General features: G+C 53.6%; 1 protein-coding gene across 11 annotated transcripts; it reads left to right on the top strand.

The window, feature by feature from the left end:
- The first annotated feature begins 1,528 nt into the window (after nucleotides 1-1,528).
- Dhx34 (DEAH (Asp-Glu-Ala-His) box polypeptide 34) lies at nucleotides 1,529-26,387 on the top strand. 11 transcript variants are annotated; one of them, NM_027883.3, is made up of 17 exons: nucleotides 1,575-1,609; nucleotides 4,657-5,619; nucleotides 7,077-7,388; nucleotides 8,129-8,383; nucleotides 9,163-9,265; nucleotides 10,581-10,798; nucleotides 12,919-13,093; nucleotides 17,426-17,619; nucleotides 18,109-18,210; nucleotides 19,504-19,740; nucleotides 19,860-20,033; nucleotides 20,318-20,435; nucleotides 21,571-21,677; nucleotides 23,648-23,932; nucleotides 24,586-24,762; nucleotides 24,906-25,041; nucleotides 26,177-26,386. In NM_027883.3, exons 2-17 carry the CDS (start codon nucleotides 4,909-4,911, stop codon nucleotides 26,308-26,310), a joined length of 3,438 nt encoding a protein of 1,145 aa, NP_082159.3. In that variant the 5' UTR covers nucleotides 1,575-1,609; nucleotides 4,657-4,908; the 3' UTR covers nucleotides 26,311-26,386. The 11 variants fall into 11 exon arrangements, 8 of the variants coding, with proteins under 8 accessions (XP_030098852.1, NP_082159.3, NP_001272861.1 ...); NM_001285932.1 differs by lacking the exon at nucleotides 1,575-1,609 and adding an exon at nucleotides 1,614-1,923; NM_001285931.1 differs by lacking the exon at nucleotides 1,575-1,609 and adding an exon at nucleotides 1,614-1,923 and having other exon boundaries at nucleotides 4,423-5,619.

Here is a 26,387-nt window from a genome sequence, read left to right as displayed (position 1 = left end):
AAGTACACTGTAGCTGTCCTCAGACACTCCAGAAGAGGGCATCAGATCTCATTACGGATGGTTGTGAGCCACCATGTGGTTGCTGGGATTTGAACTCCTGACCTTCGGACGAACAGTCGGGTGCTCTTACCCACTGAGCCATCTCACCAGCCCCCAAATGTCTTCTTTACCCTTAGTATTGTACTACCTGGGGAGGGGTACATTCTTAAGGTCTGGGGTTCTTTCTCTGCACAGAGGAGACTTTGGTGAACAAAACAGAAGAGTTCTCCACTTTTACGGAGCACACATCTTACTGGAGGACACAGAGATAGTCACAAAAGTAAGATTAAATAGGACGGGGTGAAGAACATTCCAGCGCTCAGGAGGCGGTGGTGGAAGGATGAGTAGTTGGAGCCTGGGCAAAGGAGAAAGTTCTTGTCTGAAATACATGAATAAGCAAAGAAATAAAATATTGAGCAATAATGCCCGCTCTGTGGAGGGAGCTGCTTTTAGAAGCAAGGTCAGAGATGACAGCTTCAGTGCACTAATATCTGAATGGGGGGAAAAAGTGAGCTGCACAGAGAAACCAGAAGAGGAAACAGAGAACTCAAAACCTGGCTACAACCCAGCCTGGCCTATATATTTTTATATATGCTTTTCAGCGACTTTTTTTTTTTTTTGCAACAAGTTTTCTTAGGTTATCGATGGGGAAACTGAGGCTCAGTTCCCCAGTGATTGGCACATCGAGGAGTACTGTGTAGTTTTCTCTGGAGTCTTTTCTCACCCATTTAGTCATTAATTTAACATGTGTGGCTCTAGAGAGGGCTTTAAGGGGACACAAGACTGATCAGCACAGAGCTGGTCCCTGGCTTAAGGCTGCTGGGGTTACATCTGATTATTTATTAGTGAGTTATAGTGATAGAGTGACCACATGACTGTCTTATTAATTTAATTAGGTTTTTGAGATGGTCTAGATATGTAGTCCTGGATGACCTGAACTCACTATGTAGTCCAGGCTGGCCTTGAACTTACCGAGATCCACCTCCCTTTGCCTCCCAAGTGCTGGAATTTAAGGCGTGCACTAGTTCGCCCAGTCACGGGACTGTTTTAATAGTGTTTGAGCTCCCTTGCTGACCCTAAACTTTTTGTTTGTTTGTTTGTTTGTTTTTTTGAGAGAGGGTTTCTCTGTGTAGCTCTGGCTGTCCTGGAACTCACTCTGTAGACCAGGCTGGCCTCGAACTCAGAAATCCGCCTGCCTCTGCCTCCCAAGTGCTGGGATTAGAGGCGTGCGTTGTTTTGTTTTTTGGACCCGAAACTTTTGACTTTCTAGTAATTCTGGGTTTACAGGGCTGTGGAGAGGACACGGCTAGGGACTGGCACTTACCTATAACCCCTCCTCTGGCCTCTAGAGGGCGTCAAATCACCCAAAACACTGCCTGAAGCCAGGTGCCCAAGAGCGCTTTGTGCGATGGGCATTGGCCCGCCCGCTACTCCCTATTGGGCTTCATTGTACGGAGAGGCCAGGTCGCGCTTTCGCGATCTGCGCATGCGCAGTCTGGAGAGTGGCGGGAGCGTGCGCAGGCGCAGACCATTTAGGACCGGAAGTTGAGGCGTCCGTGCTATTTCGGAGGTAAGGGGCGGGGCGTGTGTGCGGGGTGTCTGCGTGGCTTTGGTCCCTGGTGCAGGATTTGTGTGGGGCTATAGTTCCGAGCGAGCAGGGGAGTCAAGAGAACCCCAATTTTAATGAAGGAATGTGCCAGGACCCAGAGAGCTCTGGCGGTGCGCGATTCTTAGAAGCTGGAGGACCAAGAGGCCCGGAACTGAAACCACAGAGGGAACAAGTTTCTGAGAAAGGGAGAGAAAAGGGGACCAGGGTGATGGGGTGCCTGCAAGAGAGGCTCACAAGGGCGCCAGGAAGAGATTGGCAAGAAAGCCTGGATGGTGGTGAGACCCACAGTTATGAAAAGATGGAGTTTGAAACAGAACCTTGAAAGTTGGAGGTGATAGTAGAGTCGTGCTGAAAAATGGCGAAAGGAAGAAATGCACCCCAGATTTGCGTTCCTCGCACTGCTTATTTAGCTTAGCAAAATAGAGTGGAAATAGTCTTAATGTTGTGAGAAAGTGAACATATATGTATACATATGTGATTGAGACTACACAGAAATACCGGAGTGGTAGCTGTAAAGAAAGGCACCATTGGTAGATAAAAGTATTGACTGGAGAACTGTAAACAAATAGAGGGCCGGGAGCTAGGTGCTGGATCTGAGCACAGGAGGCTGAAGCAGGAGGATTGTGAGTTAAAGGCCAACCCAGTCTACATAGGATGACTCTTGTCTCCAAAAATAAATAAATTTGAGGAAAAGTTGAAACAAGATGGAGAAAGTGGAGAAATTCAAATGGAGGTCTGAGGAAGAGAGGGAGGGAGGGAGAGAGAGAGAGAGAGAGAGGAGAGAGAGGGGAGAGAGGGAGAAATAGAGAAATAGAAAGAGAGGTATTGGGAAGATGGCCCGGTAAGCCATACTTGGACATAATGGTGCTTACTTGCAGTCCCAGCACTTATGTGGTGGAGACTGGATGGTGAGTGAGTTCAAGGTCATGCTTATCTGTGTGGAGAGTTCAAGGTTAGGCTAAACTACCTGAGACCCCAAACCAAATGAAGGAGTAAAATGCCCGAGGGAACAGACCCATTGGCAGCCATGGGTGCTGATGTTGGGCCTAGTGTGAGTCAGGGTTTTTGTTGCCTAGAAGGAGCTTTCTCCTCCTTACTGTCCCAGTCTTTTTCTGAGGATCACTGGCTCCATCTTCTAGCAGCTTTCCAAGGCCTGGTCCTCATTCCCTTCTAGAATAGAGTTCTCTCAGTCCTGTCATCACCGAGCTTCAGTCTTTACTCAGAAGTGTTGTACTCTGCAGTGTCTGCTATGTTTGTGGGACTCACAAGGTCTTCCTCCCTGGACACTCAAAGGTAGCTCTAACAACTCCCAAGAGGGGACCAAGTCCCTCCCACCCCTGTGACTGCATAAAGCCAACCTCTGGGCTCTTTCATGATGACCCTTGAGAGAATGAAGGCTGAGTTGGGTTTGCTAATGCCATCGAGAGAGAATTCCTGGCCTTTTGTGTTATTTTCCCCCCTGGTTGGATGCTCTGTGCCTTTGCTGTTTTCCATGTGTTGGAATCTCTTCTTGTGGAGAGAAAGCATTAAACCTGAGTAATAGTGGCCGTTTGGCCTCTTTGACAGTGTTTTTGATATTTGATGATACTGCTCCCATTTTATAGATGAAGAAAACCACTTCAGATAAACTTGTTTGCTTGTGGTAACTGATCAGATTCAAACCTGATGACCTGCTTGTCTCCAGGTCCTTTACCAAGGGAGTGTGTGGGCCTCTTAAAATCATAATCAGCCCCCACATATTAAATTTTATTTATTTGTGTGTGTGTGTAAGGCAGGAAAACTTGAGAGAGTCAGCTCTTTCTTCCCATATGGGTTCCAAGACTCAAACTCTGTTTACCAAGCTTGGTGGCAAATGCCCTTAGTCACTGAGCCATCTCATTGTCCTGATAAATCCTTTTAGGAAAGAAGAATGAAGGGCTGGAGAGATGGCTCAGCGGTTAAGAGCATGGGCTACTCTCCCAAAGGATCCAGGTTCAATTCCCAGTACCCACATGGTGGCTCACAACCACTTGTGAGTCTACTTTCAGGGGGATCTGGCGCCTTCTGGATTCCAAGGGCGTCATTGGTACACATACACACACGCAGGCAAAACACATATACAGAATAAGATATAACTTATACAAAAAGGAAGAATGAGGGACTTCCCTCCAGAAAATTGGGCACACAGCTATGTCCTTCATTGTGATTTTTCTTCAGCTGACCGGAGAGATTCTGACTTCAAGCAGAATGGCTCAGTGGTGGACCACTTGTGTATCATGTGTGAGGGGCCGGGCTCTATCTCAACACTGTAGGGCAGTGGAAGGCATTTTCTTACTTAGCCAAGAAGCGGAGTGTTGGCAGGAACTAAGCCTTGCACACTGGTGATATCACCAGGCGTCTCCTACGCCCCCTCACAGTGGTCAGACCACTGTGTCCACAGGCAGGGTTTTGTCGGAGGTACATATCTAGGAAAGACTCATGCCCTAGAGCTACTCTGAATGGGTTCAGGTTTAACCCAACTCGTCTGGTTAGATAAAAACAGAGGGCTTCTCTCTCCTAGCGACCAGGTGCAAATTCCAGAGTAGGGACCTGACTGGGACTTGTGTCCATTCCTCAGACCAAAAGGAATACCATGGCTGGCCAGGCCTTTGTTGTTTGCTTAAACCCTGAGAGCCATGTGTATGTGATGAGCTATTCTCTGAAGGAGGATGGAAACTTGCCAGGTAAAGGATGGCATGTGCCAGGCAGGCAAAACCAATCCCTAACACCACAGATACATTCCGTTCATTTTCCAGGGACGCCATTCAGTGTTGTGAAGCCCGACAGACCCCAGATGAAGTCTGTTGCCTATTGTCGTTGTTTCTGTCTTCCTTACAAGACTCCCCTTTGACTGATCATGTGACCAACATGTAGTAGCATTTATGGCCTCCTCCTCCTCCTAGTCCAGAGCTTGAAGAACAACAGGCTTTTAACTGATGTTCTAAAAGTGAATGGATATATATCTTCTCTTTTCTTCTCCAAACATCCAGAACCTGGAAGTCCAGAATGGACCCTTGTCCCTTCCAGAGACCACTGCAGGAGTCATGAAGCGCTTTGTGCAGCTCCACCTACCCACCAGGCCCCTGGCTACCCACCCTGCCGTCCACAGAGCCTCTGTACATGGAAAGGGGAGGTGACTCTTTGAAGAGAAAGCAGTTCCTGGGGTCGGGAGTTAGGTGAGAATACTTAGTCTAAGCGATCAGAACGGAGACTGTTTCTGTGACAGCAGTTTGATAGGAACCATGCCTCCTCCCAGGACAAGGGAGGGGAGGGGTCACCGAGACCGAGACCACCATCGAGCTCCCAGGGAGGAAGAGGCCCCGGAGAAATGGGACTGGAATTGTCCAGAGACTCGTTGTCTCTTGGAAGATGTATTCTTCCGCGATGAGGATTATATCCGTCGTGGTTCAGAGGAGTGTCAGAAGTTCTGGGCTTTCTTTGAACGCCTGCAGAGATTCCAGCACCTCAAGACCTCCCAGAAGAAGGAGAAGGACCCTGGCATGCCCAAACATGGCATCGCTGCTTTAGCTGACCTACCTCTCACTTACGACCCACGCTACCGCATCAACCTCTCCATTCTCAGCCCAGACACTCGGGGTCGTCATGGGCCCGGCAGGGGGCTGCCGCCCGAGAGAGTGTCCGAGTTCCGCCGTGCATTGCTTCACTACCTAGACTTCCAGCAGAAGCAGGCTTTTGGGAGGCTCGTCAAACTGCAGCGTGAGCGAGCGGCACTTCCCATCGCCCAGTATGGGAACCGCATCCTGCAGACTCTCAAGGAACACCAGGTGGTGGTGGTGGCCGGGGACACAGGCTGTGGCAAGTCTACTCAGGTGCCCCAGTACTTGCTGGCCGCCGGCTTCAGTCACGTGGCATGCACTCAGCCCCGGAGAATCGCCTGCATCTCACTGGCCAAGCGCGTTGGCTTCGAGAGCCTCAGTCAGTATGGCTCCCAGGTGGGCAGCACAGCAGGTTCCCAGGTTTTTCTGCTGTAGGATGAGTTGATAGTCCTCGAGGCAGTGTGCATAAAAGTTAACACTTAGGCGCAGAACTAGAGACGATTCTTCTAGAACGTCTCTCTACAGATAAGCTTGTACAGGGTCCGCTAGCTAGCATCAACCAGTATAGCACCTTAACAGCTAGACAGATGGAAGCATTTGTCAGGCTCAGGCATCTTATTTCCTAGCAGCCATTAAAGACAGGTTTGTTATTGTTATTGTGTGTGTATGTGTGTGTGTATGAGTGTGTATGTGTGTATGTCATGGGACTGCATCCCTAACCTGTTGCAGTACTCTATGCTCTAGAATGCTTGGATTTCATTTTGAGACAGAGTCTCACTCTGTAGACCAGGCTGGCCTCGATCTCAGAAATCCGCCTGCTTCTGCCCCCCAAGTGCTGGGATTAAAGACTGCCTCTGTCCCCCAAGTGCTGGGATTAAAGACATTCGCCACCACACCTGCAGCCTCTAGGAATCTAAACATGTCTCTACCACTTAAATTTTCTGCTGTTGTTGCGATTATAATGTAACTCCCTTCAGCCTTTTCTCCCACCTGCCTTCTCCTTGTTTTTCCTATGGTTAGTACACTTTGAGTCCTGTTTTGAGACTTTTTGCCTACTTTTAGGCTATGAAAAAGTACTCCTGTCAGGCAGTGGTGGCGCACACCTTTAATCCCAGCACTAGAGAGGCAGAGGCAGGTGGCTCTCTGAGTTTGAGGTCAGCCTGGTCTTTAGAGCTAGTTCCAGGACTGCCAAGGCTACACAGAGAAACCCTGTCTCAAAAAACCACTCCCCTCCCCAAAGAACTGCATTTAAAGCCAGAGTTCATCAAGAAGGTGTAGGTGTATGTGGAGGTAGGGGTGTGAGTGTATGGGTGTGTGTATGTGGTACAGATGTGTGTGCATGAGGAATGGGTGTGTGTGAGGTATGGTTGTGTGTATATGTGAGGGGCATGGGTGTGTGTATGGGGAAATGTGAGGTCAGGGTTAAGAAATATTTCTCAGTATTGTCCCAGCTCTTACCTGGGATAAGTGGTTGTGTTTCCTCATGTGAAGTCAAGACAGGGCCATGGGGTGAGGGTCACATGAGCTATGCACTCGCAGCATTCAGGTAGTGTTTCCGGTGCATAATAAAGACTCAAAGAAGGGGGAAATCATAGCTGTTAGGATTCCTGTCCATTGCTCTGATATGAACTGCAGCAGACATGACGAGAGTGTAACCACACATAGTCTCCTGCATCCAGGGGAGGAAATCCAGCTCTAGGGCGCCTTGTGTGCCAAGCAGAACCGTGGCGACTTCAGTGTGACCGGCAGCCATGGCTCTGCCTCAGACTCCCATGTAGGACAGGGAGGAGCTCTGGTGCCTGGGCTTTGTCGCATCCTCTCCCGACCTGCTGCTTTCCCTCCTCCCACCCCAGGTTGGCTACCAGATCCGCTTTGAAAGCACTCGGTCGGCAGCCACCAAGATCGTGTTCCTGACGGTGGGGCTGCTCCTACGCCAGATCCAGCGTGAGCCCAGCCTGCCCCAGTACCAGGTCCTGATCGTGGACGAGGTCCACGAGCGACACCTGCACAATGACTTCCTGCTGGGTGTCCTGCAGCGCCTGCTGCCCCAGCGGCCTGACCTCAAGGTCATCCTCATGTCGGCCACCATCAACATCTCTCTCTTCTCCAGCTACTTCAGCCATGCTCCGGTGGTGCAGGTGCCTGGGAGGCTCTTCCCCATCACGGTGAGCACTGCTGCGGCCTCCCTAGACTCGGTCTCCCACTGTCTCTGCAGCCGACAGCCCCTCATGTTGAAGTATCTGGTCCCTCAACATTCCCACCCACTAGGGTCTGCCAAGGGAGAGGCAATATTTTTCTTTTAGGAACTACAGCTCTTCCAGATGGAAAGACTGCTCAGTTGTACACAGTCCTTCAGGGCCTCAGGCTTCTCACAGCTCTACCATCTTACAGGGCAGGGCTCTCTCAGGCTGCAGGCTTGACGTTTTGGGCTGGATGGTCTGCCATCATAGAATCTTTAGTTGCATCTCTATGTACATGTCAGATGTGTCCACCCTGTCCAGATGTTGCCTGTGTAGTGAGGCTCTGTGCTTGTTGGTGTAGCCAAATGCAGGGCAGGACCTCAGTGTTGCTAGTCGTCTGTGGGTCTGCATGCCCGTGTGGATGCTTCCTAAGAAGTGCTGGGCAGGGCCCTCTCCGGCTCAGCTCTTCTGGTTCAGGGTACCATTCCCTAAGAGCATGCATGCTATTTAGTTAACACAGCTTTGTAGTCGGCACCGGAATTTTAAAACCTCTAGCACTGTCAGCACCTCAGTTTTTTTTCTTTAATTTCACTATCTCCTCTAAAAGTTACCCACCTTGAGTGTGCCACCTACCAACCAGTCCCACCACCCCCCGTGAGCCCGTAGCCCCTGCCTGCTTGCTGCTCCAGAGAGACAGCATGTGACTGCACTCTGCTCTCTCACAGGTAGTCTACCAGCCGCAGGAGGCAGACCAGACAGCATCCAAGTCAGAGAAGCTGGACCCACGGCCCTTCCTGAGGGTGCTGGAGGCCATCGACAATAAGTATCCCCCCGAGGAGCGGGGGGACCTTCTTGTCTTCCTCAGTGGCATGGCGGAGATCACCACGGTGCTGGACGCAGCCCAGGCTTATGCCAGCCTCACCCAGCGCTGGGTGGTGCTGCCGCTGCACAGCGCCCTCTCTGTGTCTGACCAGGACAAGGTACTGAGTACAGTCTGCAAAGCAGGGGAGTCTCTAGGCCAGGAAGCAAGTGTAGCTACGCTGGCTTTATCCCCCAGTCCCAGGCCAGTGGGCTTCTGTGGGGTCACATGGCCATCAGATGGCCAAGTAGCCTGTAAACCCAGGATCTTAGCCAAGAGTCGGCAGATTTTCTGTGAAAGGCCAGAGGGGGATGCTTTCAGGTTTATAGGCCACAGGTGCTCTCAATGAATTCCAATGAAATTTTATTTACAGAGACATGTGGCAGGCTGGGTGTCATCATAGCTGTTGCTCTTGGCCGTTATGCTTAGCTGTTTCCAAGCACCTAGACAGGGCCTCGGTGACAGGAGTCTGGGACTGACAAGTGGGTGGGCTTTGTCCTGAGCACACTGGGGAGCCATAGGAAAGCTCTGAGCAGGGAGGAAGCAGATAGGGTTGGTAAGCGTTGGAGTGTGTTCGTCTTCGACTGGAACCAGGAGGCCATAGAACAGCTCTGTGGGTGGAGGGTAGAGACAGAGAGCCTGGACTTGGGAAGGAGCCAGGGTTTAGGGGCAGTGACCGAGTTCAAGGGATGTTTTAAGAAATGTTCAGGGGCTGAGGAGCTGAAGGAGGGGGGCCTGAGATGGCTCAGATGATGCGTAGGAGAGGTAGGCACCCAGGAGGGTGTGGAGGCTGTATTAGGCCATGGGTAAAGTATGCCTGGAACACCCAGGATGTCACTGAAACAAGCAGGTCTGTCAGGGCTGAGCTAGCTCCTGACGTGACCTCCTCCCTTGCCCCAGGTGTTCGATGTGGCTCCAGCTGGAGTCCGGAAGTGCATCCTGTCCACCAACATTGCCGAGACCTCAGTCACGATCGATGGCATCCGCTTCGTGGTGGATTCTGGTGAGGATGCCACTCTACGCACACTCCGCTACCACGAGGACCTGGGAGAAACATAGGTGTAGATCGAGATGTGGCCACGGAGCCCTAGACCCCTGCAGGGAGGAGGTGGTACTGAGCTGTGGGGCCCAGGCAACACCTCAGCATCCCCCAGACATTCCAAGGGCTTACATCTGCCCCAGGGCCTTTGTGCTTACTGATCTCCTGCTGAGCTAGCTCTATTCCTTTCTAGATAGCCTTGCCCCAGCTTTCTGGGGCCTGTACAAGTGTTCACACCTGGTAATCACCCCTGCTTCCACAGTTGGGGAGCAGGACCAACATTATACTCTAAATCCCTGGCTTTATTTTCTGTGTTCCCAACTGGAAGATTCACTGGTTTGTCAGCCTAGCCTAGTTACTAAGATGTGTTAGAGCCGACTGGACTGGGGTCCGGTCGTGGACACCTTTGTAAGATGGAAATGGAAACAACACCATCCTCATGTTGCAAGGAGTAGTGAACTGGTTCTCTTGGATGTGGGGCACCTGGTACACTGTGAATGCCCGAGAGCCTTAGGACTTAGTGGCAGCATGGCAGGCAAAACATCCCATAATATCATGTACCACGAAGACATTGTTTAAGTGCTGTTAGACACGGTATGCTCTTGACTTTGAGGCAGTAAAATTCAGCAAAGATAGTGGATACAGTGTGGCTGTGCACTTGGTCCTGGAGACCAGCACCTTTGCTTGTGGCTGTCTTCCGTGACTATACCTATGCCTGTGAGTAGTAGCTGCTTACTTAATCGGAGTGTGTGTGATGACTGCTCCATCCGAAGGAGCAAAGATCAGGGGGGGAAAAAAAAAGGTAAATAAAGGGTGTGTGTGTCAGCCAGCCTCCTACCTAACAGACCTCACCTCATCGCTTCTGCAGAGATGTGCCTGGCTCATGGCTTCTGCCCCTGGGGACCCTAGCGACCCTGGGACTTTGGGCCTGTGGTACAAAGTCTGAGTGTGTGACAGCAAGACAGCTCACTCTGGGCCAGGAAGCAAAAGGGGGTGGGGCCAGAGCAGGGTGAAGCCCTACTTGTCCCCTTCACATCGCAGTGATGCGAAGCCCTCCCACCAAGTCCCACCTCTGAAAGGTTGGGTGCAGCATATACTGGGCACTCTTGATCCATGCTCTGGAAGTCAGCAGAACGTTGGGGCAGGCCTAGAATATTCTCTCAGGAGCTGTGGTGCAGAGTGGCATGTATGGGGCTGAACGGATGTCCAGCAGGTCTTTGTGCTGCTGCGCATGCTCATTGCCCTCCTCAGCACCCGCTCCTACCCTCTCTCCACCCAGGGAAGGTGAAGGAGATGAGCTACGACCCACAGGCCAAACTGCAGCGGCTGCAGGAATTCTGGATCAGCCAGGCCAGTGCTGAGCAGCGCAAGGGCCGAGCGGGCCGCACGGGCCCCGGCGTCTGCTACCGTCTCTATGCCGAGTCTGACTATGATGCCTTTGCGCCGTACCCAGTCCCGGAAATCCGCAGGGTGGCCCTGGATGCACTGGTGCTTCAGGTGAGGCCTCCTGATCTTGCTTGGCGAGAGGAGTCCAGAGGGGTTTTGACCCAGCCAAGGCTGTTCACACTCAGATTGGAGAATTGCTCCACAGATCCAAGGGCACAGCCAGGGCTTTGGCTGCTGGAAGCAGAGCTTTTGACACTGGATTCGTTCCTTCCTCCCTCTCTCCCAACCTACCTACCTATTTCCTTCCTTCCTTCCTTCCTCCCTCCCTCCCTCCCTCCCTTCCTCCCTCTCTCTCTCTCTCTCTCTCTCTCTTTCTTTCTAAGAAAAAGATTTATTTATTCATTTTGTGTATGTGAGTACACTGCTGCTGTCTTCAGACACACCAGAAGAAGGCATAGGATCCCATTACAGATGGTTGTGAGCCACCATGTGGTTGCTGGGAATTGAACTCAGGACCTCTGGAAAAGCAGTCAGTGCTCTTAACCACTGAGCCATCTCTCCAGCCCCAGATTTCTTAAGACATTTAAACCATGACCTTTGTCTTGTAGTGTAGCTTTTGGTTTAGTGTCTGTAACAGAGATCCTCATGGGATGTCCAACAGAGCTCTCTTGTTCTCACTCGGAGGCTGAGTGGCAAGTGTATATATAGAGTTTCCTGTCAGGACTGAGGCCGAGCTCAGCTAGAGAGCCTCGCATGAATGAGTGCAGCACTGAGCTCCATCCCCAACACTGTGCAAACCCAGCATGGCGGCCACACTTGGCATCCCAGCTCTGGAGGAGGAGGTCTAAGGGTGAGGTTCATTCCAGGCTCCAGAGTGAGTTGAGGTGAGGCTGATCTGTCTTAAATGGAAGCGTGGAGAGAGTTGGCAGTGTAGCTCAAACAGGACCCTGGGTTCATTGTCAAAGATTGAAAGAAAAAAAAGAGAGGAAGCAAGGGAGGCTGCCACCTGTGCCTGCCGTGGTTCCACACAGCCCAGGCGTGTCTGGGACGGATCCTCTGACCCACTGGTGACTTATCCACCTGCCAGTTAAAATGACAGCAGCCTACATGAAGGTACACGCCTAGGGTCCCAGCGCCCAGGAGGCTGAATCAGGGGGATGTGGGATTTGAGGCCGGTCTGGGCCATACAAAGAGCCTGTCACTAGATCTCAAAATACAACTGCAGAAGCACTGGCTAGAGCACTGCGGGAAATCTAAAGCAAAACACACACTCCACTTTTGCTTTCTTTTTAAATGTTTTCCCCAACTTTTCAGTGTGTGTTTGTGTGACAGAGAAAGTATGTATGTGTGTGTATGTTTCCGTGTATATGTATGCGTGTATGTGTGTATATGTGTGTGTATATTGTGTGTGTGTGTTTGTATGTGTGATCATGTGTGTGTGTGTGTGATCATGTGTGTGTGTGCTCGTGTTGAGGCAAGATCTCACTCTATAGCACAGGCTGGCCTTGAACTCAGAATTCTCCTGCTTTGGCCTCTTGGGTATTGGGATGGCATGCGTTACCCATGGGACGTCCTTTTTAACAGCATCAAAGAACAGGGTTGAAGCTGAGATGGCAGGTGGCCAGGTGGGCGGCCTGACCTCCAAGCCCCAGATGGTCCAGGCAGGCTCTCTGAACTCTCTTGTCACCGAGAAGTATTTGATCTGGATGCTGAGATGAGCCTGGTGATGGGGGTGTCTCGTTACATTCTCCTGGAACTGACTCACCCCCTGGCCCCCTAGATGGGTGGGGATTCTTCAGCCTACAAGTAAGCACAGCACAGTACAGCCAAATGTGTCACAGGCTTGCTGCGCCCCCCAGAGGCGGCACGCCCAGCCAAGGAGCAATCCAAGGGCTTTGTGCTGTGGTGGACTGGTCTAGGCAGTACGGCTTTGGTAGCTCTAGGCTTCTCCCCAGCTTCCCCCACCCGGAGAGGGTGTCAGGGGCACTCCAGCTTCGGTGTGCCTTGTCCCGGGGAAGTTGTCAGATTAGCCCAGTGCAGTCCCTCTGTAAGCTGGAAGTCAGTTGCTCTAACGGGTTGAGGAATTGCACTTCTTCCAAGTAGAATTTTGAGGGAGACAGACAGACAGATAGACATTGCAGGTATTTTGGAGTCTGATGAATCTGATGCCCTGTAGTCTGTGTACCACAGTGGCTCACATGTTCCCTGAGGATATTTGCCTGTCATTGCAGATGAAGAGTATGAGTGTGGGGGACCCACGCACCTTCCCCTTCATCGAGCCCCCTCCACCTGCCAGCGTGGAAACCGCTATCCTCTATCTCCAAGAGCAGGGGGCCCTGGACAGCTCGGAGGCCCTCACCCCCATCGGGTCCCTGCTGGCCCAGCTGCCTGTAGATGTTGTAATTGGTAAGGATCCCTTCCCCCAGAGCTCACAGACCTGCTCACTCTGAGTGACCCGTGGGCCACTTGGGTCCTTCCTAGGACACTCACAGACCAGGCATACACAGGGGTGTGACAGCATAGGTGTGACAAGGAGAGAGAGAGAGGGAGGGGGAGGGGGAGAGCAAGAGCGAGAACAGGAGATGGACAGGAGGTATAGGGAGGGCCAGGCCCTACCATCACCTTGCTCAGGAAGCTGACGCTATGTGGAGATGGGAGATATGGAGACGAGGTGCGAGCAGTATGGACAGAATGGGCAGTGCATTCCCACATAAACCAGACATACTGTGTGTAACTTTAGACTCAGCAAAGGGAGATGGGAGAATCCAAAGGGAGATGGGAGAGTCCGCTTTTGGTAATTCATTTTGTCTAAACAGACACCCAAAACATTTCACAATGTACAATTAGTATAAAATTATCCGGTATTTGTGTTGTTTCTTCGTGTAAGTCTTGGAAGTCCAGTGTGCATTTTCATATTTCAGCACACATGTTTTGATCAGCCACATCCAAGTACTTGTGGCCATGCGTGGCTAGTGGCTGCCATGTTGGACACATGTGACAGAAAGGCGTGCCAGGCCAAGGGACTAGCCAGTGCTGAGGCCCTGTGGGAACCTTCCAATGTGATTTTAGAAGCCTGTATGGCTGGCAGAGGAAGAGGGCAGATAAGGTTGGAAGGAAAGAACCTTAGAAGGGTAAGAAAAGATAAACTCCAGTTCTTCCTTCCGGAAGTCACTTTCTGAGGTGGCCCTGTGTGGTCTGACTTCCACCATGGCGTATTGCGGCCAGGGCCAGAAGGTAGCAGGCTGTCTACCTCATCTTCAGATACTTGTGTGGGCAAGTGACTATGCAGATAGAGGGTTGTGTTACTGGCTTTGATGAGCGCATGAACCTCGTTTAAATGATGCAGAAGAGGTTCATTCTAAAACAAAGTCAAGAAAACAGCTGGGTTGGATCAAGCTAAAAGGAAGTAACACTATTCTGCTCCGGAGTGTTTCCAGCCGGAAATGGGACAAGCTGGGAAGACAGTCCAGTGTTTGTAAAGGTGTCCTCTGCCGGGAGCTACATCTATTCATCTTGTTTCAGTGGCACATCATCACTAGGTGACAATAAATGCTGTGAGACTGGAGGGGGCGGGGTGGGAAACGGCCACTCGGGCAGGTCAGTGTCAGACGTGGCGTATGCGTATGTGTGTGCTGGCAACAGGGTACGTCCGCTCTGCAGCCCGCTCCCTTCCTCTACATTCTCATTCCAGCTGTCCCTGCCTAGTAGCCTACAACCCAATTGTATGTATGTAGTCAAGAAGCCAAAACCATACAAAGCCCCACCATTGTGATCGTGGGGTCCTCTCGCCTTGGTGGCTATTGTTCCACTAGAGCAAGGTCTCTCAACCTTCCTCACACTGCGACCCTTTACCACAGCTCCTCATGCTGTCATGGATACTGCCCCCAACAATAACATTCCCATCATTGCTGTTTCGTGACTGTAATTTACTGTTATGAGTCATAATGTAAATATTTTACATGCAGGACATCTGATATGCAACCCTGCAAAAGGGTTGTTCAGTCCCCAGTGGGGTCGTGCCCCACAGGTTGAGAGCCGCTGCACTGGAGGCCTGCTGGTCGGTGTGACACAGCAAACTGCTCCTCCCAGCAGCTTCAGTGTGCCCACAATAGTGCCACCTCCCACCCCATCATTAGATGCCGTGAGCCAGTAGTATTGGAGAAGCCAGTGGGACAGTGAAGAGTCAAACCCCACACTCATCCCACAATCACGGAGCTCACACATGCACAGGAGGAGGAGAGGCCTATCCTGGGGGACACAGCACACTGCCTCTGAGGGTGCCAGGCGGCAGTGGGGCTAAACTGACACGTAAGCACAGGCCCAACAGCAGGCAGGGATAGTGCTGCCTCTGGCTTGGGGTCAGTAAGAAGCTTTGGATGAAAGACTGGAGTGTTTAAGGAGAACTCTGCCGAATGTGTGTGAGTGTATGTGTGAGTGTATGTGTGTGTGTGAGAGAGAGATTGTGCATGTGTGTGTGTGTGTGTGTGTATGTGTGTGAGTGTGTATGTGTGTGAGTGTGTGTGTGAGTGTGTGTATGTGTGAGTATGTGTGTGTGTGAGTGAGTGTGTGTATGTTTGTGTGTGAGTGTGTATGTGTGTGTGAGTGTGTGAGTATATGTGTGTGTGAGAGATTGTGCGTGTGTGTGTGTGTGTGTGTGAGTGTGTGTGTGAGAGTGTGTGAGTGTGTGTGTATGTGTGTGTATGTGTGTGTGTGTGTGAGTGTGTGTGTGTGTGAGTGTATGTGTGTTTAGGGGGTGAGTAGAAAATGAACAGATCAGTCTGGTGAGTCAGGAGATGGACCAGGCCTGGGGCCCAGTGAAACCTAACTCTAACTTTGCACTGTTGAGGTTCAGTGTCCTGGAGCGGATGGGGTGAGCCTGTCTCTATCCATTCCCAAGAAGGGGCTTTAGCCCTGAGGGAGTGGGCCTACAAACACTGTCCTGCCTGTGACACGCTGTTAGGACTCATTCTCATAGGGCAGTTATCCCATTGCAGGTGCTAACACTGGGAGTGGGCTTGGCCTGAGGGAAAGATGAAGGTGCCCGATTGAGCGAGGTCCGATGGCCCCTCACCAGCCTGGTCCCAACCTTTCCACAGCTCAGATCCACCCACTTCTGTACAGCCTGCTCCTGCCTGCTCTGCCGGCCCTGGGCTGTCACGAGATGTGTAGAGCAGGCTGTCTCTTCCTCTTACTCATTCTTAGTCACCCTGTACCTCAGTCCTCCTGACTCATGATGTTCTGCTTCCACCACAGCCCACATTTTGCCACCTCAGCAGGGCCACCCACACACCCAACGCTGCCCAACTCTGTGGCCGAGGTGATTTCTCATGTCCCCGGTCAAGCAGCCCAAAGAGACGAGGTGCCGTGGTGTCTGAGGCCTCCCATGCATGGCCAAGCAGATGGCTGCTTTTGTCTGTTTAGAAGGAGTTCAGGCTAAAGTAAAGGAACCAGAGCTGAGGGATGGAGTGTGCTTGAGGGCTCTTACTGTGCTGTGCCAGGGGAGCTTCGGGCTCTCACCCCATTTCCTCTGCTCCCTGTGAGGACTTGGCCTCTGATCCTCGTCAGGAGAGGTGAGGAAGCAGGCTCAGCCAGGGAACTGGCACGTGCTCCAGGGTGTGTGTGAAGCAGGCCCCATCAGGGAAGGCATAGAGCTTGTGGTTCCATGTTCCACATCCTCTCCTGTGGTGGGTGTGAGTCTGTGACCCACTTGTCACCTGGGGGGAAGCGAGCATGTGCAGTGGCAGAGCAGAGGGCATGTGGCACAGATGGCCCCCGATGGGCTGGCTCTGAGTGGCTCACAGTGAGACACAAATGGTCTTGGGACGGTCCCGGGAAGCCCATTGCTGGGTCTCATGGACACAAAACAGGTGAATGATAGGGACCGAGGGGGATCTCGGCGTGCTGGGGCCTCATGCAGCCCTGGGTCTGACTATTCAGTGCCTCTCGCTCCAGGGAGCAGTAAGGAGAGCAGTGTGGATGTGTAGGCATGTGACAGGGGCAGGCAGACAGGGTCTGAGCTCCCAGAAAGTCCACACAGGTCTCCAGAGCCCGGGGATTCCCAGCTCCTCACTGATGGGCACAGGTATATGGACACGTGTTTCCAGTGTGCCTACCCATAACCTTCCCTGTCCCACATCACCTTTCAGCCATCCATTTCCCCCTTTTTTCCTACTCTTGCCTCCCTCCTCCCCCCCTCCTCCTCTTCCTCTTCCTCCTCCTCCTCTTCCTCTCCCTCCTCCTCTTCCTCTTCCTCCTCCTCTTCTTCCTCCTCTTCCTCCTCTTCCTCCCCACCCTCCTCCTCCTCCTCCTCGTCAAACTAAATGAAGGCTGTGGCCAGTTTTATTCTGCTATAAGCACAGTCAGCACCAAGACAAACCAGGGCAGGCTGTGTGCAAGTCTTACTAGGGGAGGAGAGCTGTGGCCACTGGGAGCCAAGGAAATCAAGCCAAGGGAGGCTGGTGGAGGTCAGGGGTAGCTCAAATTTTTGGCCAGCATTAAAATGGGCCCTATGAGCTGAAGGAAGGAACTCCGGTCATGATCTCTAGTGGAGAGATGGGGAAACAGAGGCTCTTCCTTAAGGTTCTGGGACCACAAATCTCAGCTTGTAGGTTTGCATCGGCCTGTTTGGTTCCTAAGGCTCTTTGTGAGCAGTGGAGAAGGAGGTGAGAGCAGGGCCCTTGAGTGCCCCAGAGCAGAGAGCTGACTTTCCCGAGGCTTAGCTGCCCCTGCTGTCCACAGGGAAGATGCTGATCCTCGGCTCCATGTTCAGCCTGGCAGAGCCTGTGCTCACCATTGCTGCTGCCCTCAGCGTCCAGTCACCATTCACCCGCAGTGCCCAGAGCAACCTGGACTGTGCCACTGCCCGGAGACCGCTGGAAAGTGACCAGGGTGACCCCTTCACACTCTTCAATGTCTTCAATGCCTGGGTGCAGGTGAGGCTGGGCTGGGTGCCTTTGTCATTCAACCCCACTGGAGGACCCTCCAGCTGTGCTGCTTCATGTTTCTGAGCCCTGAGTCTACCCAAGGAATCTCTGTCCCTGCCATTCATGCTCTGGTGCCCAGGGTGGGGGTGGGGGTGGGGGTGTGGCAGCCAGTGCCCAGCCCAGGATCCACAGGGTATCCGACAGAACCCAGTGCTATCTAGAGAAAGGCCAACCTTCCTGGGGGACATTATATACCCAGTCTACCATTCCTGAGCCCTCATCAGTGGCAGTTCAGGGGGAGGACCCAGGACACCTAACCCAGCATGCTGTCTGGGTGCTCCTGTCGGGGTGCATGAGCTCTGGGGCTGAGTCCTGGAAAAAGGATAGGAGGGTCCCTTAGAGCGGCCCCCAGCCCGCCCTGCTTCAGAGGCTCCCGTGCTGGGGCTTGCTCCCACAGCTGGCCAGGTCCTCACTCTGAGGTGTCTGCCCCTCAACCAGGTGAAGTCTGAGCGGAGCGGAAACTCTCGAAAGTGGTGCCGCCGCCGGGGTGTGGAGGAGCACCGGCTGTATGAGATGGCCAACCTGCGGCGCCAGTTCAAGGTGAGGACCAGACCCTTCTGGGTGACTGGGTCCCCACCACATCACCGTCCCACAAGGGGAGCAGGACTGGGGCAGCCTTGGCAAGGTGGCAAAAGCGTGGACCTTGGAGAGTGTTCTTGGGGAAGGCACACGGGTCACTGGCTGTATGGCATCCTAGGGGAGAGGCTCACCTTGGCCCCAGGCTGCTGACCTGCAGCTCAGGGTGAGTGTTGGGGGCGGGGGGGGGGGGCATTCAAGGTGACAGGACAGCCAATGTGTCTGCAGCCCAACGTGGCTCGGCTCGTTCTCACAGTGTGGTTTCCCCTGAGGCCCCGCCCTCCACCACAACCCTTGGGCCTTAGCTTCCCCTGGAAATTTCCCCTGGAAGATGAAAGTAATGACACTCTTCAGTCCCAATGGGCAGATACAATAGCTCTCCAGCTGCCGCCTATGTTCACGTGGCAGGCTGTGTGGGCAGCGTGTCACTGTGGTCACTGGAGGTGAGTGAGGACAGAGCTGTGCGCTCCACTGTTGTGTGGCTTCAGTTCTGTGTGCCTCTCTCTGTCACTTACAGGAAGCTCAGATACACTGAGCTTTGTGGTGGTCTGTAGCATGGAGGCAATAGGAGTTCCTGGGGTAGCCCATGGCCTCGAGGGCAGGTGGGCCAGTTAGGACTCAGAAACCTTGCTAGGCTCTCAGTGTTGGGCTCAGTCATTCCTTGCCCACTTCTGCAGCTTCCAGAGCTTTGGTTCTACTCTTGTTGACCTTGAACCCAGGGCCTTGTTCATGCTAGGTAAGTGCTTTATCACTGAGTAGAAACGTCCAGTCCCTCTTCTCTTCACAGGGCCTTATTAAGTAGCCCAGGCTAGCCCCAAACCCATGATTTCCCTGCCTCAGCCTCTTGAGTGCCGGGATGACAGGTATGCATGGCCAGGTCTGGCTTGAGATTAGGTGTTCCTGACAGGTTCCCAGGCATAACCCAGCTTTGAGAAGAATCTTGTGGGACCTTGAGGGCCCCATGCTAGCCCTCAAGTGAGCCTGCAGGCAGCTCTGGGAATAGCTGCTATTGACTCTCCTGTGAACCATCTGTGCCTGACCAGATGTTCATGAGTAAGAGCTGTTCCCAGGGCACAGAACTCAAGTCTGGGGCCAAGGACTGACCTCCCCGCCCCCCGCCTCCACAGCCTTGGGAGGTATGGGGTGACCCTCACTCTGCACTGAGGAGAATATACCAGGAAGTTATCACATACCAGCCTGTGGGCCTGAGGCTGTGTCAGCCCAGAGCCCACTCACCTGAGCCCTTCTTGTTCATAGGAGCTGTTGGAGGATCATGGATTGCTGAGTGGGGCCCAGGTAGTGGCCCCAGGGGACAGCTACAGTCGGCTGCAGCAGCGCCGAGAGCGCAGGGCCCTGCACCAGCTGAAGCGACAGCATGAGGAGGGTGGGGGACGCAGGCGCAAGGTGCTGAGGCTGCAGGAGGATGGCTGCTCCAGCGATGAAGAGGACCGAGAGGGCTCTACCTCCCAGAGGGCTGACAGCGTTGACATCCAGGTGGGACGGCCATGTACGGGGCCAGGGGCATGAAGGGGCATGGGACACAGGAGACACAAACACCTTCTAGAGCAGGGGTCGGGATCCCTCAGAGCCACCACGCATTCTTGCCTTTGCAGGATGTGAAATTCAAGCTTCGGCACAACCTGGAGCAGCTGCAGGCAGCTGCCAGCTCAGCCCAGGACCTGACCCGAGACCAACTGGCCCTGCTCAAGCTGGTGCTCGGGCGGGGGCTGTACCCACAGCTGGCTGTGCCCGATGCGTTCAACAGTGGCCGCAAGGACTCAGACCAGGTAGACTTCTCTTTTAACGTGTTTCCTCAGCACCCCCTGGGTTCCAGGGAACTTAGTGTGACAGAAAGACCCTTGGCTTTGTCCTTGGGTTGCTCTGCACACTAGCCAGAGGGGACAGGGCTGGAGGAGGGCAAGGCAGAGGGTCACACCCAGCTTGGGCAGGAATCTGGAGGACTTGGTGAATAAGGAGAAGGACTTTGTCCCAGGGGAGGAGAAAGGGCACTGGGTATTCCGCGGGACAGGTCGGGGCCTCCTGTTCCAGTGCTTGCCTTTGGCCTCTGCAGATTTTCCACACGCAGGCCAAGCAGGGCACCGTGCTGCACCCCACCTGTGTCTTTGCCAACAGCCCTGAGGTATTACACACACAGGGGCAGGAGGCCTCAGGCCAAGAAGGGAGCCAAGGTACAGTGACCCTGGTGGCACGTGACAGATGGTGGCACCTCCAACTCAGGTCCCTCACTCGGGCATTCCCAGGGTTCCTTCCCATCCCCTATTTGTGCTGTGCTGTGGGAGGGAAACTCCAGGGAAGGCTCACCAGCCCAGCGGGCTGCAGACAGCACACTGTGCTGAACTTCCAGGCCGCTTCCTGAATCCAGCCAGTGAGACACTGCCGTTAGCACTGTGCTGGTTGGGAAGCGGGAAGCGAGAGCCTCAGCTTGGCCCTGAGGAGGGAGGTCCCCCCAGCTCTCATGCAGACAGGCAGCAACAGGCAGAGCCACAGGGGCCCCTACAGGCCAACTTCGAGAGCCAGCTCAACGCACCTTGGTGTGGAGAATGGGAGATGGTCACAGAAAAAGACAACAAGGCTTCGGACTGGCAGAGTGGAGGGCAGAATGAACGCTGTTAACCATCGTGACCAGGCTGTGGCCCTCGCTGCTAGCATTTCCTTCCACCCTACCTCCCTTTTCGTCCTCAGCTTCTCTTTTTCTCCACTTTGAAAATTTCCAACCGTATGAGGCAGTGATGAGCTGTGGATGCCCTCGAGAACCCTCAGCAGTGGTCCCAGTCCCCAGCCTTGTTTGTCCCCTCACTAGCTACCTGGAGGGTTGGGTTCATTTTTCCCTTGTTGGTCTTTGCTGGAACCTCGTGTTTTTACAAATAATACTTCTACATTTATTGTGTGTGTGTTCAAGGGCATACATGTCACCGCAGGTACCGCAGGCAGAGGTCAGCCTGACGGAGTCAGCTCTCCTACCATATGGGTCCCGGGGAATTGAACTCAAGTTGTCAGACTTGGCAGCAAGCGCCTTTACCAGCTGAGCCACCTTACCAGCCCTTGCCAGAGCATTTCAAAGCACAGGCCAGACTTCATGTCATTTAGTAACAAGGACTGCATATGTCAGGATAGTGCTGGTGACCCATCAAGGTGGATAGCTGTTCCTTAGTGTCAGGCTGTGGCAGTGTTTGTAATAACTCAAAGTTGTCTTATGCCCAGGGCGTGCTGTCTGTGTGCTGTGACACGGGCCCTGAGTGATGGACGGGTGGCCATGGGTGCAGGGAGAGTCAGATGGCCTGAGATGCCTCTTTTGCTTTTCAGATGGCAGGGACCAAATGAGCTGCAAGCATCAGCTGCTGGCCTTCGTCTCCCTACTGGAGACCAACAAGCCATACCTGGTGAACTGCGTCAGAATCCCGGCCCTCCAGGTAGGCCTTGGCTCAGATTGGACAGTTGCCTGGAGGAGCCGCCCTCCACACCCACTGGCTTCTGGTCTGCAGCAGTTGTGGGTGGTTCTCATTTAAGGCTCTACACCATGGTTACTTGTTGAGTGCCCGCTGGTGCCAAGCACTGTCCCCAGCACCCAGAGGCATACCGAGGGTGCTGCCCTTCTGAACTCACAGTTCAGGGAAGCCCATGTCATGTCTTCAAGAGAACTCAGAACCTCTGTAATCCCAATAGGTGGCTCATGAGTTCCAAGCCAGCCTGAGCTATTTGAGATTTTGTGTATGTGTGTGTATGTGTATGTTTTTAAATCACCAGGAAAATTAGGGCTTGGGGAGCGGCCGGTGGGGCACCAGGTGGTACGACATGAGCTGATGAGATGTGCTGACTGGCTGCAGTCCTGAAGGGACCATGCCAGAATCACAGGAGTGTCCTTAGCTGAGGGCCAGCATGTGCCAAGGCCCCAAGGCAGGTGTGCGCTGCTGTATACAGCTGGAGACTGGGGCAGCTTTGATGTGGTGGCTGTGGGAAGCTGAGCCTTGTCCAGGAAGAGACTAAGGAAAGTGCCAGGCCTGCCCACAGTCGCCTCCATGGGCTAGGTGTTCCACTCTACCCACAGGAAGCTGAGGTCGAGTCACCGCCTGGGCTGCACAGGGAGAGGTAGATAATAGCTCTAGGGTCACATGCTGCCCCAACCGATTCTCCTGTCAGTCAGATGTCTGCACTATTCAGACCCCTCTGGTTTTGTTTCCCGGGGAAGGGCAGGAACCTGTGCAGGGGCCACAGGAAGTTGTGGCCCATGACCCACTGAGGCCTTTCCCTTGTGCCAGCCACCATTACTGTTGGGGCTGGGGGTCTGTGCCAGCTGGGTGGGGCTTACGTGCCAATGAAAAGCAACACAGCCAGGGCTTCTGCATACTACAGAGAGAGGCATGGTGTGGGACCCCGTGAGATGGTAGCAATGAGACATTCACCATTTGGGGTGACATCTGGATCCTAATCCCCTCTTGCTACTCCTTGCTTATGATGAGGGGAACATCACCCAAATGCCTGTCTTTCACCTATCCATGTACCCAGCTGTCTACCCATCAACCCTCATCTGTCCTTCCCTTCCCTGGCCATTCAGCTTCATGCCCACCTCCACTTGTCCACCCATCCACTCAAATGGACATCACCTGCCTCCAGTCCATCCACCCATAGTCAGCCCTACCCTTGTGAGATTGGCTCTGCCTTGGTGTCAGGAACCCATGTGCCTCTCTGTCTGGGGTCTTCCGGCCTCCATGTTCCTGCCTCAGCCTCCAAGGATTGGGATTAAAGCATGTGTCACCAGTTAACTACTTCCTTTGGTCACACTCCCTTTTTTGTGACTCCCTAAGGTGCCTTGATTCTTAGGTTTCCAGGATATTGCACTCTTTAATTTTATCCTTGTCTCTTTAAGTTGAATGTTGACTGGTGGTGGGGCTGGCTTTGTGCTGACCACTGTGTCTCCAACATGGCACCAGAGCATGGCAGAGGAGGCCTGCAGCATTGTTGGGCGGTTATATTGAGTAGACAGATGGATGGACGGGAGAACAGGCAGGTGGGGGGGGGCTAGGTAGTCAGGCAGGTGATGGGTAGACACTTGGATGGGTGGACAGGTGGGGTGGGCATGAAGCTGAATGGACAGGGGAGGGAAGGACAGATGAGGGTTGATGGGTAGTCAGCTGGGTACATGGATAGGTGAAAGACAGGCAGAGGCAGACAGTTGGGTACATGGATGGACGGGGGATGGATAGGTAGATGGGATAGATTAGTGGGAGAGGGACATGGGGTGTCGTGGTGGACAAGTAGGAGGTGGGCAGGTGAGGGATGAACAGGTGAGTGCACAGATGGATGGGTGAATGAGGGGTAGGCAGGGACACAGCCAGGTGGCACCTGAGGTGGCCTCCTGAGCCGCACAGCTTTTCTCTTGCAGTCCCTCCTGCTGTTCAGCCGCTCCATTGACACCAACGGTGACTGCTCCCGCCTGGTGGCTGACGGTTGGCTAGAGCTGCAGCTCGCAGATAGCGAGAGTGCCGTCCGGCTCCTGGCAACATCCCTGCGGCTCCGTGTCCACTGGGAAAGTGCCCTGGACCGGCAGCTGGCCCGCCAGGCCCAGCGACGGAAGCTAGAGCAGGAGGAAGACATGGGGTCTCCAGCAGTCAGCCCCCAGGAGGTGGCTGCTCTGAGCAGGGAGCTGCTGCAGTTCATGGTGGCCAAGGTACCAGAAGGGGGCGTCACTTAGTGGGGGCTCCTTTAAGGATTCAAAGAGGCTCAGTGGTACCTGAGGTCACATGGCTGATGTGGGGAAGCACCGGTGTTTGGCTCTAGAGGCCATGCTGCTAGACACCACTATGTGCCACGCACTGAGCAGATGACAGGTGCCTTCTGTATGCTAAGGACATGCGCAGCATGAGGGCCCAGGGGTCTCCTGTGAGAACAGAGAGGAAGATGTGAGCAGAGTGGGCTGAAACCATCCTCATGGCTGGGAATAGTCATTTCTGATTCTGCACCATGGGAGTCCAAGGAGAGGGGTGAATCCAGGCTGACTTCAGTGTGTGTGTGTGTGTGTGTGTGTGTGTGTGTGTGTGTGTCAGTCACACGCATGTGAAGACAGGCCTAGGCAGTTGGGGAAAGGGGACCAAGCCTGAGGCACCTTGCAGGAGGGACAAGGTAGCTAAGGTCTGGCCGTGGTCTCATCAGCTAGAGGCAGCAGAGGGTGAGCCTGGGGAGGGTGGCTGGAGGAGCCACTGGGGCCACAAAGGTCTGAAAGCAAGTTGGGAGTGGCTTAGGCAAAGTCCAAGGGAGGGCTTTAGGCAGAGCTGGCTCTGGGGGCGCCCACCCCATTTCTGTCTCTGCTCTCCCTTTCTGTAGGTTCCCTACCGCCTCCGAAGGCTCACTGGTCTAGAAGCCCAGAACCTCTACGTGGGACCCCAGACCATCACGACCGCCCCTAGTCTGCCCGGCCTCTTTGGAAATTCTACCCTGTCTCCACACCCCACCAAGGGGGGCTACGCTGTCTCTGATTATCTCACCTACAACTGCCTCACGGTGAGTGAGGTCGCTTGTGGCTTTGGAGTGGGTGGTTGGAAGCTCCAGGCCCAGCTGGCAGCTATAGTCACACTTATGCCCTGTGGGGGCTGGGAGCCTCCAGCCGCTGAAGCAGGGGTCCTGACACGTTTCCTCTGTCGTAGAGTGACACTGACCTGTACAGTGACTGTCTGCGTTCCTTCTGGACCTGCCCACACTGTGGCCTGCACATGCCCTTCACACCCTTGGAGCGCATTGCTCATGAGAACACCTGCCCTGAGGCGCCAGGCGATGATCCAGGCAAGTCTGTGTGTGTATGTGTCTCTGTGTGTATGTGTCTGTCTGTGTCTGTGTGTTTGTGTGTCCGTGACTGTCTGTGTCTTTGTGTGTGTGTCCTGTGCCAAGAGTGATATCCTTAACCACTGTCTACCATACATTGCTTCCTGTGACTGGCTTGCTGGATTCCTTGAAGCCTGGTTGCTCAGGGAGGGAGGAGCAGTGGGCTGGCTCTTCTCCTGTTTTCTCTTCAGTGGCGGTTGTGCTTTCCTTGTTGCACAGCCACTTCTGCCTTAGTGTGCTCTGCCTCATCTGCCACAGTGCCACAGTCCCATAGTGCCACAGTCATACAGACCCACAGACCCACAGTGCCACAGTGCCACAGTCACACAGACCCACAGACCCACAGTGCCACAGTGCTACAGTCACACAGACCCACAGTGCCACAATCACACAGTCACACAGTCTATCCCACAGTGCCATAGTCACACAGTGCCACAGTCACAGAGTCACAGAGTCACACAGTGCCACAGTCACATAGTCCCACAGTCACACAGTCACACAGTCTATTCCACAGTGCCATAGTCACACAGTCTATCTATCCCACAGTGCCATAGTCACACAGTGCCACAGTCACACAGACCCATAGTGCCACAGTGCCACAGTCACACAGTCACACAGTCTATCCCACAGTGCCATAATCACACAGTGCCACAGTCACACACACCCATAGTGCCATAGTCACACAGTCTATCCCACAGTGCCATAGTCACACAGTCTATCTATCCCACAGTGCTATAGTCACATAGTGCCACAGTCACACAGACCCATAGTGCCACAGTCCCATAGTCCCACAGTCTATCCCACAGTGCCATAGTCACACAATGCCGCAGTGCCACAGTCCCACAGTGCCACAATCTCACAGATCCACAGTCACACAGTCTATCCCACAGTGCCATAGTCACACAGTCACACAGTGCCATAGTCACACAGTACCACAGTCCCACAGTCCCACAGTCCCACAGTCCCACACAGCCACACAGTCACACAGTGCCACTCCGCAGGGGAGACTGTGGCTGTGTGCCCCCAATGCTGGGGCCAGGCTGGCTCACAGGCACCATGGTTGGGTGGGAACCAGAGCCATTCCTTTCCTTTGCAGGGTCTGAGGAGGCTGCTCCTGCACCACCACAGAAGACATCAGCCCTGCAGAGGCCCTACCACTGCCAGGTGTGCGGGCAGGACTTCCTCTTTACCCCAACTGAGGTACTAAGACATCGAAGGCAGCATGTCTGAGCCAGCACTGCTCCTGGAGCGCCCAAGTGGGGGACAGCAGTGTGTCCATGCAAATAAAGTCAGGCTTTGCTTCAGGA

Source organism: Mus musculus, chromosome 7, assembly GCF_000001635.26.
Source record: "Mus musculus strain C57BL/6J chromosome 7, GRCm38.p6 C57BL/6J".
Classification (NCBI taxonomy): Eukaryota; Metazoa; Chordata; class Mammalia; order Rodentia; family Muridae; genus Mus; species Mus musculus.
This window is presented reverse-complemented; position numbering and strand designations above follow the sequence as displayed.

Excerpts from the sequence above, each read along its gene's own strand:
- Dhx34 (XM_017312311.2), top strand. The coding sequence starts at position 4,909 with ATGCCTCCTCCCAGGACAAGGGAGGGGAGGGGTCACCGAGACCGAGAC. Across the intron at positions 5,620-7,076 it reads TCAGTCAGTATGGCTCCCAG|GTTGGCTACCAGATCCGCTT; the intron begins GTGGGCAGCACA and ends CTCCCACCCCAG. Across the intron at positions 9,266-10,580 it reads CCGCTTCGTGGTGGATTCTG|GGAAGGTGAAGGAGATGAGC; the intron begins GTGAGGATGCCA and ends CTCTCCACCCAG.